The sequence below is a fragment of the Fusarium odoratissimum genome (assembly GCF_000260195.1).
Source record: "Fusarium odoratissimum NRRL 54006 unplaced genomic scaffold supercont1.16, whole genome shotgun sequence".
NCBI classification, from domain to species: domain Eukaryota; kingdom Fungi; phylum Ascomycota; class Sordariomycetes; order Hypocreales; family Nectriaceae; genus Fusarium; species Fusarium odoratissimum.
The window spans coordinates 266,707-288,754 of NW_022158702.1; the positions used below are offsets into that span (position 1 = coordinate 266,707).

At 46.3% G+C, this 22,048-nt stretch overlaps 6 protein-coding genes across 6 annotated transcripts; 2 read left to right on the forward strand and 4 right to left on the reverse strand.

Annotated features, from left to right (window-relative positions):
• Positions 1 to 1,046: 1,046 nt before the first annotated feature.
• Positions 1,047 to 2,187, reverse strand: FOIG_09668 (uncharacterized protein; the record flags this gene model as incomplete). The annotated part of the gene is made up of 1 exon (XM_031209946.1): positions 1,047 to 2,187. Exon 1 carries the CDS (start codon positions 2,046 to 2,048, stop codon positions 1,047 to 1,049), a length of 1,002 nt encoding a protein of 333 aa, XP_031060197.1. The 5' UTR covers positions 2,049 to 2,187.
• A 3,054-nt stretch (positions 2,188 to 5,241) lies between these two features.
• On the forward strand, positions 5,242 to 6,807 carry FOIG_09669 (polygalacturonase). The gene is made up of 5 exons (XM_031209947.1): positions 5,242 to 5,374; positions 5,422 to 5,580; positions 5,632 to 5,780; positions 5,833 to 6,289; positions 6,344 to 6,807. The coding sequence occupies exons 1-5, from the start codon at positions 5,315 to 5,317 to the stop codon at positions 6,632 to 6,634; spliced, it is 1,116 nt and encodes a 371-aa protein (XP_031060198.1). The 5' UTR covers positions 5,242 to 5,314; the 3' UTR covers positions 6,635 to 6,807.
• A 1,259-nt stretch (positions 6,808 to 8,066) lies between these two features.
• On the reverse strand, positions 8,067 to 9,620 carry FOIG_09670 (uncharacterized protein; the record flags this gene model as incomplete). Its single annotated transcript, XM_031209948.1, has 1 exon — positions 8,067 to 9,620. The coding sequence occupies one exon, from the start codon at positions 9,618 to 9,620 to the stop codon at positions 8,067 to 8,069; it is 1,554 nt and encodes a 517-aa protein (XP_031060199.1).
• A 2,256-nt stretch (positions 9,621 to 11,876) lies between these two features.
• Positions 11,877 to 12,239, forward strand: FOIG_09671 (uncharacterized protein; the record flags this gene model as incomplete). Its single annotated transcript, XM_031209949.1, has 1 exon — positions 11,877 to 12,239. One exon carries the CDS (start codon positions 11,877 to 11,879, stop codon positions 12,237 to 12,239), a length of 363 nt encoding a protein of 120 aa, XP_031060200.1.
• Positions 12,240 to 13,458: 1,219 nt separating this feature from the next.
• Positions 13,459 to 14,232, reverse strand: FOIG_09672 (uncharacterized protein; the record flags this gene model as incomplete). The annotated part of the gene is made up of 1 exon (XM_031209950.1): positions 13,459 to 14,232. One exon carries the CDS (start codon positions 14,230 to 14,232, stop codon positions 13,459 to 13,461), a length of 774 nt encoding a protein of 257 aa, XP_031060201.1.
• A 1,835-nt stretch (positions 14,233 to 16,067) lies between these two features.
• FOIG_09673 (uncharacterized protein) lies at positions 16,068 to 18,926 on the reverse strand (the record flags this gene model as incomplete). The annotated part of the gene is made up of 3 exons (XM_031209951.1): positions 17,663 to 18,926; positions 16,139 to 17,349; positions 16,068 to 16,088 (listed from the first exon to the last, which is right to left on the reverse strand). Exons 1-3 carry the CDS (start codon positions 18,693 to 18,695, stop codon positions 16,068 to 16,070), a joined length of 2,265 nt encoding a protein of 754 aa, XP_031060202.1. The 5' UTR covers positions 18,696 to 18,926.
• Between the last annotated feature and the right edge of the window lie 3,122 nt (positions 18,927 to 22,048).

Here is a 22,048-nt window from a genome sequence, read left to right on the forward strand (position 1 = left end):
GTAAAACTAGTATGTGCCGCCTGATGCTGTTCAGAATTGAGCAAGGGTACATACGATCAATGAACAAACACCGTTGTTCACTGGAAAAGGTGTTGATCTTTGTTCTGGCTCGAATTTGACAAAGACATATTCAAAATTGCCAACTGTCCCAAGCCTACTGTTAACGAACTTCCATGTCGCAGATATATCTAGTAAGCGTTGCGTCAATAGATAAGTTAAACGCTGCCTGGAGCATTGGGCCTCACATATGTATACTTGCGTAAAAGCCTCAACTTTAATAGCTGGGACAGATTAAGTTCTGAACAACTGGGAAAAATGCGAAATAATTGTTGATGGGAAGATCCTTATGGCCTCAAAGGCCAAGACTGGAGAGCGTGTCGTGTTGACCGGCCTCAGGAACATCGCTGGCTATTCTTGTACCTTGTATCCTGTATCCTGTCACATGGAGCCGAACTAGAGCTGGACAAGACTACATATACTCCATGTGACCGCCGATACGCATGAATATGATATGACAGATATCTTCTCTCTAGAGCTTCTATCTAGAGATAAACTCTGATTCTAGAGCTATAGTCACTTTCAGAAAGGTGTAAGGACTCATGCGTGGCGCCATCTTGCTATTCCAATTGGCAAGATTTTTTCGGGTCGCGATTCAGAAGACTTAACGGGTTGTCCCCTTTCCGACGTCAGTAAGACCTGGGATTCAGGACTTGGGTCAAAACTAGACTTCTAAATATTTATCACCACTGCAATGTCTTTCTCGCCAAGCTTCTAACCCTAGAAGATACCAGTAGCACTTTCACATTCCTTGCCAAGTCACAGCCCTAGCTGTCGTTATAAAATTCAGTCAGTTGTATTCAAGAAAGCAAACTTCACAGATAATGCACGTTCCAAAAATTGTTAATTGCGATCATTGCTTTATTCAAAAGTTTACCGATCACCACTTAATTCCTCGCCATCCCACCATGTGGCTGGCACGTCTAACCTTCAATGACTTACACTTTGCCCATCCTCGTAAGAATCCTCACCACTTAACTCAGAGACCTTTACTCATACTCATTAATGACATGGCCAAAGCGATCCATCCACGAGTCCTCGCCATAGAATCTCCAAGCAAGAACACCTCCAAGACTCCAATGCAAAACACCGTCTTCACGATCCAAGAAGTCAAGCTTGCACCTCTGAAGAAGAGGATGGGGAGGACGGATGTTCTCCTCGTCGTACTGTTCTTTGGCCTTGTATGGAGAGTTGAGTAGCTCCTTGGGTCCGATCATGATGACCTGAATAGCACCATTCTCAAATTCCGGCACCCGAGGGTCAACCCAGTGCCCTTGCTTTACTTCCCACGCCCCTTTGTTACCATCCCAGGCTACCTTGAGATAAATTGCGCCGCGAGGGGTGCTCTTTGCGTGGTATTGACGAAGCCAATTGGTAATGAACTCCTTGGAGAATGGACGAGACACGTAGCTCAGCACCTCTTCCTTGTTCAAGCGCTGCGTATCTCGACCTACACCCTTGTCCTTTACCGCCCCATCAAGCTGCATGGCAGTACGGCGATGGCGAAGCTTAAGATATTCAATCACAATAGTCTCGAACATTATAGCAAGCTTTGTAAATGGTGGGGTACAGGCGATCTTGCTATATCCAGCATCAACCACGGTATCAGCAAAAACCTGTATGGAGAGCTCTAGGATCTTGAGACGTTCCTCGCAGTTTTTGGTTGTTATCCAAGGATATTTAAACGCTGTGTCGCGGTCCATATTGGAGTGCGCAAGTTTAACGTCAAAGTCCATCAGCTGAAGAAGCTTGTTGTACTCACAGACAGTCTCTCGGTCGTTGACTTCCTCGGGGTTCGGGCCCTTAAACGCACATGCGATATCCTTCATGTCTCTCATGATTTGATTAACAAGCTCAGTGAATTCATTTATATCCCGTGACTTCAAGTCTTGAGTGAGGGCGTGAACTCCACGTTGAAGGTTGTCGAGTTTACTCTGAAGTGATTCCATGATGATGTTTGCGCTGAGGCAGTGTAGAATAGATGTTGGCATAAGATATTGTTGTGTGCTTCAGAATGGATGTGAGCTCTTGTGAGATCGGTGGTTGGGGTGACTGTGATATGATAGAGACTCTCTTGGTGAGCAGTGTATTTATAGTTGCCGCATTTCAAAGCTGCGAGGACATGTTCTGTACTCAGGCCTTGACGCTCAAGACCCTCCACTGAATACACTTAACGTTGTGAACATTGAACAGGGAACAATTGATACAGGAATGTCACATACTAGTGAACTCGTCGCAATTGGACAGTGAGAACATAGTATCAAGTCCGCGAATCGGCAAACCTCTCAAACCTCGCCCCGGTCGCGATTGCCGTCAACGAGCCGCCTCCGCTGCCACGTCGTCAGGATATGGAACAGCTAGAACAGTGTGTTGAGGATCTCCAGATTGCGCTGCGGGGAGAAGCCGATGGGCCGCAACCCTAGGAACTTCTTCACTACACAGCATCTGCGCGCAGCGCTTGGTCGACTTCCCAGATCAATACTTTGAAACGTCTATGTGAAGAGTCGGGGATTATTTGGCCGTGAAAGCTGTAAAAGAATTATGCAACTTTATTAATATTTAATAGTATTTTAGGCCAATCATGGCTTGGTTGGATTCTGAGAACGGTTTGTCTCTTCCACCGTTGAGTTCATACACAGTTATAGGGTATGTTGATTTGTTGCCTCTTGCACATATATGTCTCGATTTCAACTGGGGTACATAAGTAAATCTACTTCTGCGTCTTTACACTTGCTGTATTTAATATAGAAGCTTTACATCAATCACTGCTTCCACGTATAAGCAACAACATTAGACCTGGCCTTGCCTAGATGCGAGTTTTGTTACTGTTGCGGCGCGATTACTGATTATAGATTTGGGAATCCCGGCTCAGGTGAGGGTCAGCAAGAAAATTCACATACAGAATATATTAAAATGCTCAAGAAGCTGGTAAGTATACATAGAGTAGGGCAATAAATGTCTTAGGCCCTGATCGGCAAGCCCGGATTAGTATGTCGGGGACGATTTTTGGGTACATTGGTCCTTCGAGGTATATACATTTGTGCCGTTTTACACCCGGGATAGCTGCTAATAAAAAGCTGCAAATTGAGGGAAATTCCTTGGCAACCTTGCCTATTCGGGTAATCTAAGCGGCCCTTACTAGCTCAGTATATAGAGAAAGATGGTCTACTAAGCCTAATTAGGTATAGCCCCGGAATGGCAGCTAAACGGAGCCCAATTCAGCAAAATAGTTAAAATTATGCTACTTTATGTAAGATAACGGTTAAAATGACTTCCCAACATGTTATTCCGGGCTTGCCGATCATGGCCTTATTAGTCTGCTACTTAGAAGCGTATCCAGCCGTTCTAGAATCATAATGGCAGAATCACCACCGGCAGCGACAGTCGGCGCCCAACAGCGCCTTTTCTGTGCCTGTGTGTGTCTTTCCAACAATGTTCATATAATTACTTCAATCGACATTGCAAAGGATTGCAACAATGCGGCGACGGACCATATCCATGTGCCGTTCCTCAAGTGTGGAATGGTAAATATAATATGTCATCAGCTATGCACTGCAGGTATCTGCAGGCGCGGCAAGAATAACCCTCTTCCGACGAGCGAATGCCGTCATTTTGATACTCATGTCAAAGCTCCGAGTAACAGAACAAGGTAACAAGTTGCCGGAATAAATGTAATCGCATCACTTGAAGGCCACAGTCTGATCAACTCAAGGGTTTGAGGTCTGCAGAAATGTATTGATTGTGGCATTGCTAACATTGCTTGGTTAAGATGTGAGCTGAGGCATAGGATTGTAAGCATGGGAGCCAACCAGGGATCGTTATGTTACTTCAGGATAGCTCTCTGGTTCTTGGAGATATTAAAAAGACGACATGCCTTTCTAACAATTCGTTTTCGCTCTCGACGAGTATTGTTATCGTAAAACTCAGTGTTCTAATCAATGAAACCCAAGCCATGTGTATCTCTATGGTTCGAGCTTGGGAAAACTTCGCCTAGTCAAGAATCGGTTCTTCTGTGTCCATGTCTTCGACCGTGAGAAATTGAGGCTTCTCAGTGTGGTTACGTGGATTCGACAAGGATGAATGTGAAACCAACATGTGGTATTAAGATCGGTATAGAGTTGCCGGTCATGACCTTGCACTTTTACAGGCATAGAGGGGGGAAGCAATCTGATTAGCGGATCTTATTACCCCGTACCCCGCAAATTTGTCCCCATGGGCAATTGTAAAGTTAAATCCATATAAGGAGCCCCCAATCCGCGATCTGCCAGACGAACCTGGAATAGCTTCTAGGTGGTCGGGCTAACGTGACACTATCTCCGGTCCGTAAGACAGATCTCGACTAAGCTTGAGTGAAATTATGGATGATAGAGTTTGGGGAAGTCTGGGGTATTATTGGGGGTGGCTTATCCGTCATTTACTTGGTCTTTTCCGCCAGAGGAGAGTTCATTCGAATCGGTATCGTGCACGCAGAGAGAGGATTGTGGGTTTTTAGGCGGACTGGCACGTCAAAGTTCAGATGAATGAGGTTGAGAAAGGCAATCAATTAAGGGATAAATAACGGACCCTACAGGGACTCTGGGAGATTGGTTCCATGTTTCAAGTTTCATGATAGCTGAGAGTCAGCCGGACTCGGAATAAAAGGTACCGAAGCGACGAATCTCAGGGACCAGGTTGAGCCAGAACGGCAACATAGCAGACATACACAGAGTGATCTCAGAAACAGTCACTAATGCATCGAATCATTCCGAGAAACACGAGCCACTTACAGCAAATTTCAGGGTAGGGAATGGCTCCTCGCCTAGCCTTGGCGAAACACTTTAACCCATTTGGGCACTTCCCTGCATTATCCCACGAATCACACAACAGCGCACCGAACTTCAAGTGCCGAACTGCCGAGAACTCGTTGAACGACCATGCCTGTAAATATTTCCGACGTGGAGAAATTCCCATTATAGCGCGACTCGCACGTTTCGAGCGTGCCGTATAGCCAGAGTGCCGATACCGATTTAGACATGCTGAGTACGGGGTAGGGGTTCTAAGATGAGTGGAATGGGAATGACTATCTTCTGGAACGACGAGACGGAATTTGAATATTCCTTCAATGGGATCTGGGAGTACGATTGCAGTTGAATAGAATAGATGATGATCTATAAAACATCATCTTGTGCCAACTTCACAAACAGTCTGGATTGATTCATCGCCAAGCACTTCAACAACTCTTTGCATCCTCTTGTCTTTGTCTCACACGAATATCACAATGGTTCGAAACATCGCTATTGCGGCTTTGCTGCCAGCTGCCTTTGCTTCAACGCTGCCTGTAGGACAACCAACTCATTCCAAGCTCATACCACTAACAAATCTCAGAAGCGAGACCCCTGCAGCGTCACTGACTACTCCGGCCTCGCTACCGCCGTCTCATCTTGCACAAACATTGTGCTCAACGGTTTCCAAGTCCCCACTGGCAAGGCTCTTGATCTATCCAAGCTCAAGGACGGCGCAACCGTTACCTTCAAGGGCAAGACCGTAAGTTACTTTCTCCGTGTATCTGAGGAGTGCTAAAGCTGAACGTGATAGACGTTTGCCACTACTGCCGATAACGACTTTGATCCTATCGTCATTAGCGGAAATGGCATCACTATAACTGGTGCATCTGGCCATGTCATTGATGGTAACGGCCCGGCGTACTGGGATGGCGAAGGTTCTAACAACAAGAAAAACCCAAAGTATTTTCCCCCCACGACCTGTTGCAACAGAGGCTATGCTGACCTTACAAAGGCCCGACCATTTCATCGTTGTCAAGAAGACTACCGGCAACTCAAAGATCACAAACCTGAACATCCAGAACTGGCCCGTTCACTGCTTCGACATCACAGGCAGTTCACAATTGACCATCTCAGGGCTCATTCTTGATAACAGACTTGGCGACAAGCCCAATGCCAAGAGCGGTAGCTTGCCCGCTGCGCACAACAGCGACGGTTTCGACATCTCGTCCAGTGACCACGTTACTCTGGATAACATTCATGTTTATAACCAGGATGACTGTGTTGCTGTCACTTCGGGTACAAACATCATCGTCTCCAACATGTACTGCTCCGGTGGTCATGGTCTTAGCATTGGATCTGTTGGCGGCAAGAGCAACAATGTCGTCAATGGTGTTCAGTTCTTGGATTCGCAGATTGTTAACAGTGAGAATGGATGCCGCATCAAGTCCAACTCTGGCACAACTGGCACGGTAAGCAAACACCCAACCCATCACGTGCATTCTCAGGAACTAACTGTGTATCAGATTGAGAACGTCACGTACCAAAACATTGCCCTTACCAACATCAGCAAGTATGGTGTCGATGTCCAGCAGGACTATCTCAACGGTGGCCCTACTGGAAAGCCCACCAACGGAGTCAAGATCAGCGGTATCAAGTTCATCAAGGTCACTGGTACAGTGGCTAGCTCTGCTCAAGATTGGTATATTCTGTGTGGCGATGGTAGCTGCTCTGGATTCACTTTCTCTGGAAACGCCATCACTGGTGGTGGCAAGACTAGCAGCTGCAACTATCCTACCAACACTTGCCCTAGCTAGGTCTAAGCGGGACGATCACCACTCCATGTTCACTAAGCTTGAACCCAGTCAAAGAGTGGTCTTACGGTTGTTGCGTGGAATTGCTGCGGCGGACAGTTGTGAGCTTGGGTCTATAGTAGTATTTGTCCGATAGTCACTAGGCTTATCTTAGCAATACACTTTATTTATCGCAGCAGTCTACATATCAAGTACTATTTTAGTAATACGCCACTCCGACATTTTGTTGTATAAGAATGAGTGTTCTGCTGCTTGCAATAGTTGCAGTCCCAGTGCAAAATTGTAATTGTAAGACAGGTAGCATGGGTACTGGAGCAGAACATATGGCTAAAAGGCCAAGTGGATTGCTGCTCGCAGGTGATGGCTTATTTATTCTGGCAGTGCAACAAGATCATCAATCCGTTAAACCCAAGTACCCAGATGGACCCAACGACTTTGCAACTGCTTTTTAGGATGTGACCAAGTTCGATGCCAGCGTCTTTGAGCACAACAGAGCCGGTAGCCAACTTCACTGGCAAAGCTGTCCTTATTATTGGTGACAGCAAAAATAACATCATACAAATATGTTGCCGAGTGGATTTACACCATTGTCGTGTTCCTTTACACCGGTTTTCAACAAGGGTGATAAGGTCAAATTGACGTCTTTGCAAGATGGGCTCGAAGGCTGTCATAGATTCAGTTGGAAGTAATGTACTAATAGGCTGACCTTGCAGTATTTCGCCATCGAACGTAGATATCGTATTGTGGATCATCGAAGCAGGAACTCTTGATGGATTTAAAACACTTGGTCTACAGAGAGTCAATCGGCCAGGAAGAAATTCAACAAACAAAAATAGTACCAATATAAATTCTGGCCATCTGTATTTTAAAACTACAGCGAACTTAATCCTTTACTTATCCTTGCTCAGAAGTCGGCGCACTGCTATCTCCAAAGTATCCATATCGTTCCGTCCCCCAATGCCGATACTCTCATTATCAAGCTCTTCATAGATCACAGCAACGTCCTCAGCCCAGACTCGCTTCACAGTGAAGAGTGTCGCGTAATGCACCTAATCCGCCCAGGCTTTCTTCTCCGCCTCCTTCAGCTTCGAGAGCGATACGTATGGGACACTCCACTTCTCTCTGCTTTGCCTCTCAAACTCTTATTGGTAGACTACAATTTCACCTAGACATTCGGGCGACTCTGGCATTCTTGTTATAGGGCGCCCCTCATTTGACATAGGGCATGAACTACTCGCTTCTATCTACTGCGAAAGGGGACCCTGAGATTGTGCCCAGGGCTAGTCTAAACTACCAAAGTTTAGTTCATACTGACTAAGAAAGACCATAAAGTTTCCTAATACTTAACAAAAGCCAACCAAAGCTTATCAAAATCTCTAGCCGATCCACAGAACCACCGTAAAATCGTCATAAACTCCTCATCGCAAATCTGGGTCTAATTAGGCAGCTCGACATCGTACCCGTGTCGCTTGATGTCGTCCAGAAGCCACTGCATAGGCGTGGCGTAAGTGACATCGAAACCGTCGGCATTGTCCTGCTTTCTCAATCCAGCCGTGATCATGCCACCAACCCGGCCCTCGAGGTCAAAAACAACAGCTCCTGAGTCCCCTTTATCGGAGAAAGCATTGCCAAGCCCAACGATACACCATTCGCTAGAGACCACCTCTTCCGCTATTTCAAAGGCGTGACGAAGGACGGAGTGGACACCATTGGCACGTCCGACAGTGAATCCAGTTGTGCGACCATGCTTCAAGATAACAAGGCCCGGGGGGCCTTGCTCACTTCCGGGGATAATGATGGGTCCAATAGCCAGTTCATGAGAAGCTGAAAAGCGTAGCCGACAGGCCATCTCGGTCGGAGAGGCAGGGATCTTGCTCACGAGCGACGAGAGGTCTTGCGTGACTGGGATCTTGTTTCTGAGCTCGCTCAGCCTGGTGGTAAAGCTGTCCTGTGCTAGTTCGACTAGAGCCCAATCTCTGAGTCTGAGACGTTGAGAGCAAAGTTCGATAGGAGGCGAGAACTCAACACGACCAATGACAGCGCAGGCCTCGTTATCAAACTGTTCCATGCGAGGCTGGCAAGACTGCAGCAGAATTTGTTCTTGCAAGAAGTCTGGGAGCTTGTCCTGGAATCCGGGGGCGTCATAGGCGGGCTTTGCCATCTCCTTAATGGTCTCATCAATTGCTTCCTTCCTACCCTTGAAGCGTCCCACTAACTTGCTCAGATTGTCGCTCCCTGGCTGAAGGACATATTTGGTGTCGTTCCCATCGTAGTAACGGTACTCTTTGCAATATTCTGCCGAGAAAAGACTATGTCGACATGCAAGTGCGTACGTTTTACCATCGTTGCCCTGTAGGTAGAGGCCCTTTGTCCCTTCTTTGAGCTCATGAGGTGAATCAATCGACGTTCCTATATACTCTGAGATGTCCCGAAAGAAGTCGTACTTAATATCGTTGATGTCGTTGTCGAAAGGGCCAGGGTCGAGACGTGGGGCGCTTTGGCCAGCTGACGGGTCCGAGGTAGCCGGGCCTGGGGTCGAGGCAGTGGTGCTGACGATACTTTCCTTCATCTCGACTTCAACGTCATTGAGCCCGAACCGGATGAGAATATCTTTGCACGCGATGATTGTGGCTTCTGCCTGTCGGAACGAAGTCGAGTTCTCAGTTATGGAAATGAGCATCGTGACTGGGCACTGTGATAGTCGGTCATCATCTTGGTATGCGTCCTCGTACCCAACGCGCAAGATGTCAATGGCGGTCCAATCGATGCCGCTGAGGTTTCCGATGATGAGTTTTCGAAGGGATCCTTGTGGGTCATTCCATAGCTGCTGAATCTTGTGTCCCGTAGCCACATCAAGCCTCTTGTTCTTCGGCCACTCATGAGGCTGAAACCAGGGCGTGATGCTGGATCGGGCGACCAGTTTCGGGCCGCTTGGAAGGCCGCAATAGTACATGCGGCGCTCTCGATCGCTGGGCTCTTGAAGAGACATGGCGATGCGATGAGGGGCGGAGGAAAGAGCTATAGATGGGGATGAGAATAGTTGAGATACAGAAGTAAAGTCTTGAGACGAAAGATGTCGAGACAAAAGAGTTTGCGTCTGAGATGAAAGAATTCGAGGTGTTGTACAGATCAAGAGTTGACACACTCTCTCGATATTTGTCTGCCTAAGACATCTCGAGGAGGAGGTCACGATCTCTAGCCATGTTTATATATGCTACCAGTGGGAGTCAGTAAGTGGGGGTAGGCAGGGGCTGGTGATTCATGAACGTAGTATGTCTGTGATATAGGTACAGGTAGTTGGCTCAGGCAAACCAACAGAGCCACTGGCAGAGGAGTGAGACCTGGGTGCAAGGAAGCCAATGTTTGTCTGTTCTTGAATTCTGAATCCGGAGCGCTCGATGTCCTAACGAACTCAAGCAAAATCCACTGTCAGATGTATTGGGAGATGTTGAAGGAAGAGAGAGAGAGCCAGTGGTTGGAAATTATCTGCTGCCTTGAGGCCATCGCCAAGGCAGAAACCCTTTTGAGGGTGAATGTTGACGTGGTCAGACAAAGACATTCTTTTGAACAAAGGAACAAAGAAAATATCACCAATTAACCAGATCTGCGATCAATGCCATGTTTGCAGCCACTACTTGCTCATAAACAGTTGCCAGAGGTATATTATACCCACATCGAACGACAAGAGAACGGTCCTGAGAGCTGATGCTCCGAGACTTTATAAAGAATCCCATACACAGTATCCAATAGCAGCACTTGAAGGGCATAGGTTATTTTATCGCAAAAGGCTTACGCAATGTTGAAGAGTTATCTGTCTAACTGGAGTATAGCGGTAGAGTTGATGCTGTGAGCTGGCGCTTTGTTTAGCCTACAATAGTTAAAGTAAAGGGTTAGGTATTCCCTGCTCTTGGGGTGGGAGAGGGAGTATCGTTGTCAGATTCAGCTGGTGTTTTGGGGGAGTCTGGGCTGGGTTGGGTAACGAGTGGTGGAGTCTCAGGGTATGAAGGCATCTCGATGTCCGAGTCTGACATGATGGCTGAGTTAAGCGTGGCAGAGATCCTGTTATAAGGAGTCTGTTTCTTCACTTGTTCTCCAAGCCGGACTAGAAGCGAGAATGAAAGGATGAAGAGGAGACGAGAAAGCATTGACCGGAGGAAGCTTGGGAAAACCCTTCAGCAGACAAGTGGGTGGGGGTGAACCATGCGGGATGGACTCCCTAACGTGGGTAGCCCATGAAACACGGCAAATAGAGCGGTCTCTTCGCTGTTGCCACGTTCGATACTACATCCCATCTCCTCGATGATCCTGAAAAACGAAAGCCATTCGGTGCAAAACGGGAACTAAGCGAGAATCACGTCTTTACAATTTTCAGTATGTTTAGTAGGTATTTGGACCTACCTGCTTACATCCATCATAATCATCATAGATCATAGCAGCAGCATTGTTTTAACGGGCAAGTTTCCAGTCGTTGGAGCAGGCTCTGCGTTTAAGGTTGAAGAGTCCCGGAGTAGGTTTTCCTAGTTGAATAGAGATAGAGTTTGATCATTTGATCGATTTTACGTCCAATTGAACGCTCACGCCTCTTTGTTTTCCGATCAAAGGTCATTGACTGAACATCCTCTACAGATGTGGAGACTGCACCTGGACCTATGCCGAGCCTGTATTTCAACCACTGCCTTCTCAGTCCCTATTAACAAACAAAACAGAAGATGATATATTATATTGTTTATCATTACTTACATTTGGGACCAAAGTAACTGTACTCGCAGAACACTATACTGTATCCATATGTGTTTTGTATTAAACGACTGGCTGCGAAAATGAACACACGATGAACAAGCCCATATAGAACAGTAAGCTATCAAGAGGAATGCCTCATCAAAACCATAGTCAGCTTAGAACACAGAACACGCCAATCCCCTCGCGGGATACTAAATGATCAAACATCGAGGTTTGTGAACATCGATAGGACAGCTGGTTCAAAATCGTATACGAATATCAGGGGCAGGATATTAGCCATTTCATAAAAGGCCGATTTGCAGATTCTAAGTATAAATATACCACTGACTCTTCTAGACAGCTTCATCTAAGCCAGACGACAATTTGTCAATCCAAACAACAACACTCTCTAAAGGTAAGAAGGCTTCTGACATCAAATCAAAAGCTCAATCCAACACAAACAATTGAAAACAAGGACTAACACTTGACCCACACTAACATTACTAAAGACCGCACGAGGCCCAAAATGGCAGATCTCGATAAGAGAAAGGCAAAGAAGAATTCCGAGCCTATACGCCAAGGAATTGTTCAATGCCTCTCGAAGCGGAATGCGAGGACCTTGCTTCGAGAACGACAGGACTTGAGAGACGATGAGGCCAAGGTGCTATTGGCATCGGAGCAAGACATTGATGTTGAGATGGACAAGAAGGGCAAGAAGGCTCTTGAACGTGAGGAGTCAAGTGACTCTGAAAGAGGTCAGCTTCAAGCCAAAAGACCCAGTCTTACCCGGCACGGTGCTCTAGTCCCACGTATGCCAGTGTCTCAGATCCAAAGTCACCCAACTTCAGATCGAAGACGTCCGCAAAATGGGCAATTGGGGTTTAATTGAGGTTAAGATGTATCGTAAAGGATGATCTATACTGATGTCATGACCTTATCCCGGCGTCAAGAGAGTCCGTCGAGAATCATGCAGACGTTCTCGAAATGATCCAGTTCGAGCGCGAGCAACACGGTATGAAAGCCGTTAGTGCCGGGCCCAAAGCGTGGGTGATGCTGTGGTTTTTCTCGCCTATTATTGCGATGATGGTATTCGCGATAAGTAAGTGGTTTGCATAGGTAGGTACGAGAGACTAGAAGAACATGTTGTTTCCGTTGCGATGTTCTGTTTGTTACTACAAGTATGCAGATACTGATTGACGTCTAGAGGTATTGTGATGCGAAGCTTGTACGGTCGTTGATTCTTTCTTTGGTAGATAAAATCTGTCAAGGTCAGTCAAGGTTTCTTCAGAGTGAGCCAACACTGCTAGCCTTTTAAATGAATAGAGAAAGGCTCATGCAGAGAGCGCAGGTGCTGTTCTCAGGTACTCGCGCCTTACCATGTCAGTGCTTCATCTCTCCTACGTGGCTGTTTCTTGGTTTGTAGTTATCGCTGGACATCTCACCTTGCGAGTTAGAATGATCATCTTATGGTGAGGGTTTGGGCGCAGGGTATCGACGATAGCGCCGCCTATGCCGCCAGCGCCTCCGGCTACAGCAACAACAACCATGTTGAGTATTGAGGTTCTTGAAAGTAAGGGATAAAGGGAAGATTAATGTTGTGCTATTATGTGTGACGAGATAGATATCTTGCACTGGGACATGTCTATGTGATCCCATCAACACGTAGCTAGGGGTCAGCCATTTCATACCCAAAAGTTTAAATAGCCTCGCCGACAACTTCTAACCTCAAATGCATGATCGCCAATGACATGGACCAACAGCTGATAAATCGGTGCCCGGAACGATCCTTAAATCGAGCTAAGCTCCAAGCCATAAAGCGCGCGCTTTCTTAATTGGGCAGCGTGCGGGGTTCAAGAGTAATCATCACGCACGTTGGGGGAGCAAGAAGTCTTAAGACCTCGATCCTAAGTGACAAGACTTAGGTAAGTTAGCATAAATTTATAATAACTTCTGACGATTCTATTTTGATATCCCGTATCAAGGTCTGATGTTTTCTCTCTCCCCGAGGGCAGAGTCCAAACTAATCACTGCGGGTCCTCATCCGCAAAGCAAGGCTTGACAAACCCTTGGTAAATCTTCATTCACTGGCTATTTTCAAGCTAACTGTTCTAAAACTTGACTACTGAAGGTCCCGGGATGATGTACTCTACATCACTCCACTCATCCACAAAAACATTATGCAGCAAACCCGGATCTGTAGAAGAATATAAATCCGTCGCAAACAAGCCATCAGGCTGTGCAGTGCCATCTCCCTTGATAATCAGGTTGATACATTGAGGATACATCTGCGTTGTTCCCTCAGCGCCTCCCGCATGCAGGGCAATGATTTCATGTCTGAGGACATAGCTTCCGGGTGCTAGTTTAGCCGGGATCGTTATGTTCCATGAGAAGTCTTCATCACGAAGTTTGTTATTCGCCCAATACCCTGGCTTACCAGGCACAGTTCCCCTCGTCAACTGCCCCATCTCATCAATCTTGAAAAACTTCAACTTGGTCTTATCCACTGTTGTGCAATCATCATTCGGACATCGCGCCATGTAATCAAGAACAGGTCCCCAGTGCGCTTCAGGCCAATCCGACCAGCGCACCGTGATGGTCGCGCCAGCAGTGACGTCTGCGGTTAGATGCCCGTTTGTAGCGTTGAGGTGACAGGTGATTTCTGGAGAAGACAGTGCGCTCGCAGTCGAGATGACGAAGCCGTTGTCTTTGGCACCGTTAGTCCAGGTGATACTCTCTGGTTGAGGTCCGTAGGGGACTTTGGTGGGGTCGTGGCCGTAGTAGCTTTTGTCGTTGATGAGGACCTCGGATACATGGCCGTGAGCCGATACCTCGGATGTGAAGAGAGCACTGAGAGTTGCGAGAAGAACTGTCGTTGACAACATCTTGTATTAATAGTAGAGAATTGGCAGAAGCTAAATTTGAATGAGTGAAGCCAGTTTGGTTAAGTTGGCGCTTCCTTTTGGTATTAATGGATGGCTGTCTTTATATAGCTTCCGGTTGATATTAACCAATAATAGGCAAAATGGCCAGGAGCTGAGTGTTTCATTCGGTCGACTATGTTCCGTATGGCCTTTTTCGAAGCAATTTGCTACTTCTTTCGGCCAATTATCCTTCTGCGGAGCCATTTTAAGAAAAAAGGTAGTATTGCAGAAAGTCTTCACAAATGCTGTGTAGGACTATCCTAATTAGATGACTGTATGGGTTTTTCCATAATCCTACGGAACGCCGCTTATTCTCCAAAGTTTCTTACATGGGTAAGTCCTTTTGCAGTTCACAGCATCATGATAACACTTGCATCATGGCAATATGCTATTATTGCCATGAATACAGCTTGGTAATACCATCTTCTCCACCTCGCTGCTGTCGCATCTGTACCTGGCAGAATACTTGCTAACGATGTCATGGAGCTTCGAGGTTGGGTGAAAGCAGTTGGTTTACGATAGGTCTTTGATACAGACGGCCTTTCCACTGTAGGTATTATTATGTGCCGTAATGATTCCTAGCAGCTAAATGTTGGCTATGATATTCATCTAGCATTTCCCCCGGCAGCTAGGTTGATAAGTGATGATCCCAACTGAGCTATACAAAAAAGTGAAACATAATAAAAGCAAATATATGCTCGACTGCTCTCCACACATCCCGAGTAGGTTTTGAAAACAATTCTCCGGACTCCAAATTTCGTAACGCCCAGAAAAACTAACTGTATTTCATCAACAGTAGCTGTCTTAGTCCTTCTGAAACTCTGTCGTCCTCTAACATACAATAGCAGTACTGTAACACCTCTATTGATTGCCGCCGATCAGGATGATCCTCTGATAGTGTAACCGCCTGGACTGCAACCACATGCTCAAGTATTTCAGTCGCCTCTTTTGTTTGCCCATTCCTTATGTATGCTACTCCGAGTTCAAATTCTGATAACAGCGGATAGAGATCGTCCTCTGGTAATATACCTGTCCTAACTGCAACCACATGCTCGCGCAGTTTAATTGCGTCTTCCAATCTTCCATCGGAATCATATGCCACTGCAAGACAATTTTGTGATATCAGCCGATGTGGGTGATTCTCTGGTAATATATCCGCCTCAACTGCAACTACATGCTCTAGCAGCTTAATTGCATCTTTCATCTGTCCTTTAGATAGATATGCTGATGCAAGCTCGTGCTGTGACGCCAGTCGATCTGGGTGATTCTCTGCTAATATATCCGCCTTAACTGCAACTACATGCTCTAGCAGCTTAATTGCATCTTTTATCTGTTCGTTAGATTGATATACTGATGCAAGCTTTTCCTGTGATCTCAGCCGATCCGGGTCAGTCTCCGCTAAGTCTGTCCGAAATGCAACATGCTCAAGCAGTTCAATTGCATCTTTCATCTGCCCGTTAGATAGATATGCTGATGCAAGCTCGTGCTGTGACGCCAGTCGATCTGGGTGATTCTCTCCTAAGTCTACCTGAACTGCAACCTCATGCTCTAGCAGTTTAATTGACTCTTTTATCTGCCCGTTTAATCGATATACTCTTGCAAGTATATGCTGTGACGCCAGTCGATCTGGGTGATTCTCTGCTAAATCTGATCTTATTGCAACCATGTGCTCGAGCAGTTTGATTGACTCTTTTGTCTGCCTGTTAGATGCATATGCTGATGCTAGCAAATACTGTGACGACAGTAGAGGTGGGTCATTCTCTGCCAACATTGCTTTCTCGGTTTCAACGACAGACTCAAGTATAAGTACTGCCTGTCTTGTCCGTCCGTCAATGAGCAAGCATTGGCTAACCTTATATCCGAGTACCCATCTGTCATCGGTATGGGCGCCATCCACGCTTGTAAGGAGTCTGAGTGCATGTGGCATATACTGCCGCCATACCTCACGCTTATCCCAATCATCGCATGGAAAGGCCTCGGCAATATGTGCAACTGCCATCTGACATATTCCTTTCTCGAGTCCATCGTCTTGGTTCCATCTTTGTGTTGCAAGGTGCACGAGACTGTGCATGTCGAACGTCTCGCCATCCTCTCGCTTACTCAAGAAGCTGTATCCGCAAAGTGTACCGATAGCACGAGTCAATTTTTGTTCAGAGCCCAGCGGTGGAAATAAAGCACGAGGTATGGCTTTTGGCTCAAGACAGGCTGTGATAGAGAGAAGCGTCGCAGCGTCTTCGTGTAGAGCGCGGATCTGATTAAATGATACAATCCAGGTTGTAGCAACGGCTCCTTGAGAGGGGTCGTAGTGAGTGCTGTCACGGAACCCACAACTGAGCAACTCCACCATATCCTGGTCTGTATTTTGGAGGAGGCGGAGATACTCGTTGACTGAGATCTCATTGGCTTTCATGTATGCTGAGGCTTGCGTGATTGCAAGCGGTAGATAGGCGAGCTCTTGCAAGAGCTTGTCAATAAGTGCTGTGTCCTGCATCTGGTTCTTTTCAATCAGCGAACCCTTCAAGAGGGCCTTAGCATCCTCATCATTCATCTCAGACAGCTTCACGATGTTGCTTTGTGCCACGCTGACGGCTACTTCACGAGATCGAGTTGTAAAAAGAATGTAGCCGTGATCACAGTCTGGGATAAACTGGTTGATACCCCCTGGGGCCTCGGCCGTTCCGTACAGAGTTTCGATATCGTCGGCATTATCCATGATAAGAAACCACTTTCCGGCCTTTTCTGAGTTAAGGAAACTCTTAAAAGCGTCCTTTGGGGTCTCCTCGCCTTTCTGTTCAATGCCAAAATCGCTTATCATCTTGGTGCAGGCTTGTTCAAAACTTGCCATGCTCAACGCGGGCATCCATATGACGGAGTAGTTGCGGTCTGCCTGGTCTTCTTTCTTCACAAGATGTGCAAGCTGGAGAGCAATTTGTGTCTTGCCGACGCCACCCAAACCGACTAAGGCGACCCGTTGGCCATATAGATCAGTGAACAGAACTTTTTGAAGCTCAGCGATTGTTCCCTCGCGACCTGTAAAGTTCTTGTTCCTCGGCAGCGGTAGGTAGTGAGTTCTGGATTCTGTCATGCGTGAGTCAGAAAGGCAGAGAGACGAATGGCCAAGCTGTACTAACTAGTTGTCGCATTCTCTCCTGTTTGCGGTGGAATTACTGTCTGTTCTGAAAGCCAATCTTAGCGAAAGGGTTCTGAGCAGGTTCACTGGCTGGTTTTACCAATCTTCAATCCCTGTGTCATGGGTTCTCCAGCGAGTCGTTTTCTCTGATCAAAACATTCTCGGTCTGCTAAAGAGCAGCGCCTCTTGACATGTGCAGCTAGACACACGACATCTTCAAACACAATTAATTACTGCCATCACACGTTGGTTGCTACGAACCTTGAGTAACAGAAGGGATCCAGAAGCCCAAAAAGGCTTTCGCACAAGCTGCCGCTGTAGCTGCTGCATATCGCTGCCAGACCTTACTTTTGTGACTATCAGCATAGTCACAACCGCCTTTGATGATGATACATGGGAAGCTATCCCAAACCCCAGCACCTTCCATCTCAAAGGCAATGATCCCTTCCGCTGTGGCAATCCTGTCACGATCTTCGCCAGATTTCATGACTACATCCCCAGAGGCCATCAACCCAAAATGGATAGCAGGTTTAGTAGGGACGTCTGCAGTCGATAGGCGGCTTCGTGACATAAGTTTACCGTTGCATCTAAGCTGCTCGCATGACCTTTGATCATCGGTATGACGATAGGACGCCTCGAATAATCTATCTTTCGTAGCGCCAGGATACTCGGCATGCAGCTCTGGGTCACTTTGAAGAACAGCTAAGTGGTCTTCTATCTTAGCGTTTAATTGGCGACGATGTCGAAGTCCTTCTAGCTTTGCTAAGACTCCCCGTATCTCCAAGTTGGGTCTACCTGGGACGTCTAGCAACGTATCCTTACGGGCGAAGCGCTCAGGCAGCTGTCGACCAAAGTCATACTGAATAACACCGTTGCTAATAATGACATCGCCGAGGATGATTTCGTCCTTAGCAGGGCCAAATGGAACAACGCCACAGATCCCAACCACGAGGGCAAGCTTGATACTTGGAAAGCTCTTCCCGCAGTTGGAAGCCACAGTGGCCGCATGAACCTTGCCCATACCTGGCATATGCGCAAGAACAACATTGAAGCGGCCGATTACGCCTGTCGAGTATGCATTGGGGTCGCCTGGCACCTTATCGAAAGGTGGACCGTCGTCTTCCCAGTGATGATCGAACAAGGCTTCGATAGCATCAGCTTCAAGGGTTAAGGCACAAATGATAGCTATCTCGAAGCCTCGACGGTCGCTTGGGCGAGATGGGTAAGACTTCGCAGAGCTGGTATGGGTATCGGGGGGGTTGACTGGGACCCTAGCGCTATCCAGAGAGTTCATTTTGGAACGCCATTGACTGGGCTAGACTGCCCGGTCGGTGATTTGAGATTGCGATGCGCAGATTGATTGTCTGTCTCGCCTTGTTGGCAAACAAGGTCCGGCGATCGGCTCCCCAGGCAGGGATGGAGATCTCTGATGGTTCAGAGGAGGCAATAAAGCCAGTAGAGGGATAGGAGAACGGCGCTGATGGCCGTTGGGTTCTTTGCTGACCCACGGAGTCTGTCAATTCGGTTTGAAAGTATATTGAAGGGAGAAATCTGGATGAAAATGATGGAGCGGGGTAATTTTCAGCTCTATCTGTTGGTTATGCACTTTTGCAGGCAACAGTCTCATCATCCTTGCAGAACCAATACTTCGGGATTCGCAGCCAATTATTGCAAAGCTGGCACCCTACCAGTCAGATTTCAGTTTAACATTTTGGTTCTCGTGATCCGGGCGAAAACGAGCGTGAGAACGAAATTGTCAAGACTTGAGACGTTGTTAACATGCGCTGTATATAGTATATGAAAATTACAGAGGAGGTTGGCTTTCTTTAAGTTCCATGTTGTTACAATAAGACAAAAATTGTGAGTTAGATGCATGAGAAATTATTTTATATGTTATCGTGTTGGCAGAACACTATATGTACTGCAATTGAGATTCAACAGCTGATACATGCATCGCGGACCTGGCCTCACGATATGAACCCTGTGAGTCGCCTGGCTAGTCCTTCTCCTGGCCTGAAAATTACATCCATACTGGCAAAGATATATTTTCAACTCGACTGCCAAAGCCAGTATATAGATACTTGTAAAATGTGTAAAACTTTAATGAGGCTCTGATGAAAAATAAGGCAAGCAAAATGGATTTCATGTTTAGTAGTAGAAAGTCCTATAGCTACTTGCTTTGATATGCAGGATTATATCCCTGGTTGGCATCCACGTACGAGTTACATTTAACATACTTAACCGATCGAAGGTGAGTTACATGCGATGGACGATTTTGTGCTGGTTCCTATTCTGCCATGCTAGGCCCGGCTCGAACCGTCCTTTGATGACCCACTAATGTAGTCAGTGATGTCTGCTATGAATGCTTATCATGTGCTTTGCCTCATGGCTGGGTTTGTTGCCTTGCGACCATTGTGAGAAGGTTCAAATACAAACATCATGTGTCAAAGTTAAAGTCATGCAAGAATTTGGATTAAAAGCTGCAAGATAACTCGTATTTTATTTGGCGACTAACTTGCCTATTATTAAACGAGATTATATATGGTATTTGTTACCTAAATGTAATATTTGGCATATTTAGTATTTTAAAAGGATATAATATCCCTGAGAATAATATAGCTTTTTAAAACCTGTTTTACTTAGGTCCAAAAGTTTCAAAAGGGCAGAGAGAAATTCTATTGTAATTTATTTCAAATATAATATTTACAGAGTAAAGCTTACCCTAGATCTCTTGATACAGGAGTAGTAAACCTATAATATAATCTTGATATTACTATTTGTACCTATAACCTGGTTTTTTATTTTTACTAAAAGTCTATAAATATAGAGATTAAAATAATATCAAGGGTGACTTTCTTATTGATTAAAGAGTTTAGCTCTCAAATACAATTTACCTAGAAAAGGTCCTCTAGGTAAGTCCAATAGATCTTAATCTATAATCGCATCTTATTATGCTTATCGCGTTATCCTACTAGATAAGATAAGCTGATAGCCAGATCTAATTAGCTTGACAAGGTCAACCTGACCGCCATCTTCAATTGAGAAGACAAGGTTCTTTTGTGCATGTGTGGAATCCTCGTTATGGCTGATCTGCATTGCATACAGCATTCAATCTTAGCTACTACCTTGCAGGAGTTTGACCTCTCCGTCTAGTCAATACTGCCTAATAATGGGGACCAATACGTCTCTGAAATTACAACAAGTAAGCATTCTAGTGACACGCATCTATAGCTGCCCACGCAAGGCAAATAGTGAGCTCGAAAATTACTTACATTTACTCCCATTTGCCAGCGCCGACGTGAGCCGCGCTGAAAAGGTATGAACTGTCTGTTTTTTATCCGAACCCCCTAAGAAGAGGTAATTCCTTACCATTATTGCCTGCAGCGGCATTGACAATAGGCCGTTGCTTGGTGGAGACATCTCGCAAGGAGCATCTTGACGAGTCTGATGATGTGCACCTTTAATTACGTTGGCGACGACTGTTCTAGGATAAGTTGTATCAAGAGGAGCATTGCACATCGGCTTTATCAGTTGGCCAAGGAGTTGAGATATCGCTTTTCGATGCCTGGGGGGCGGCACCAAATAATAAGAACATGGTATTACATTAGCGGCTAGATGGTAGTAAATGTATATGCTGTAACACTATTGGCTTGCATGTCTTGTCTCTGTAAAGAAGAAACGTGACGTTCTCCGCGGGGTGACATCCACATGTAGCAGTTGGTGAATCGGGCCATGTTCCTTGTACAAAGGTAGGATCTTGGACAGCATCGCCAATATAAACAGTGACAACGGGTGGGCGATTCTCTGTCTCGTTTACCTATGGCACCACGTCATCTGCCCGGCCATTCCAGCTTTCATTTCCTCAGGTGCAAGAGGCAGCACGTTGTTATTTTCGACCGAACTTCTGCCACTATCTGGGTGGGTCACAGCCACTGTGAAGTTTCTCCGGCCGTGTCCCAAGGACTGACGCCACGTACATCTGGGCTGATCTTGTAATCAGGCCTGAAAGAGTTCAAGACGTCTTGTGTTGTGAATATGTCTCACTGAGCAATATAGACTGCCAATGACGCATATCTGCTGCGGACGAACGGGCCAGATAGGTTGAAGCTCATATTATACTGTAAAGTGAAGCTAAACGTGTAATAGACCGCAGCGGTATCGATCTGTGCCCAGATGTTTCCTTTGTAGGTGTCTATAACCCAGGAGCAGGAGGGGAATTGGATGATGTGGGAGTAAGCGAGCCTCATACTTGAGTCAGAAGAAGGTAAAAGAGTGGCTTAGCCCACTCATTGGCTTCACCGACCGATAAGCCAATCACGTGTGCGTATGCTCCTGCGTCGTGTAACAAGTCAATCGCATCGCGGTCAGTAAATGAGAGACACTGCGATAGCTGCCCTCGTGATGCGCAGATGATACAATTTCATGGAATAATACTACTCTGTCAGATAGACTCGACGACGACGATGCACAACATCGTCTGCTGTGATGTCCAGGAAAAGGTACTTTGCGAACCAGAAAAGCAGACCCAGCGTTTACCAACGGCCGTGGACTTCCAATAGTCAAGGTTAAGGATTACTAAAGCCTACCGCAGGAAGACAGCACTAGCCATAAACCATAGATTTAATAATTAATATACTTTAAAGAGTG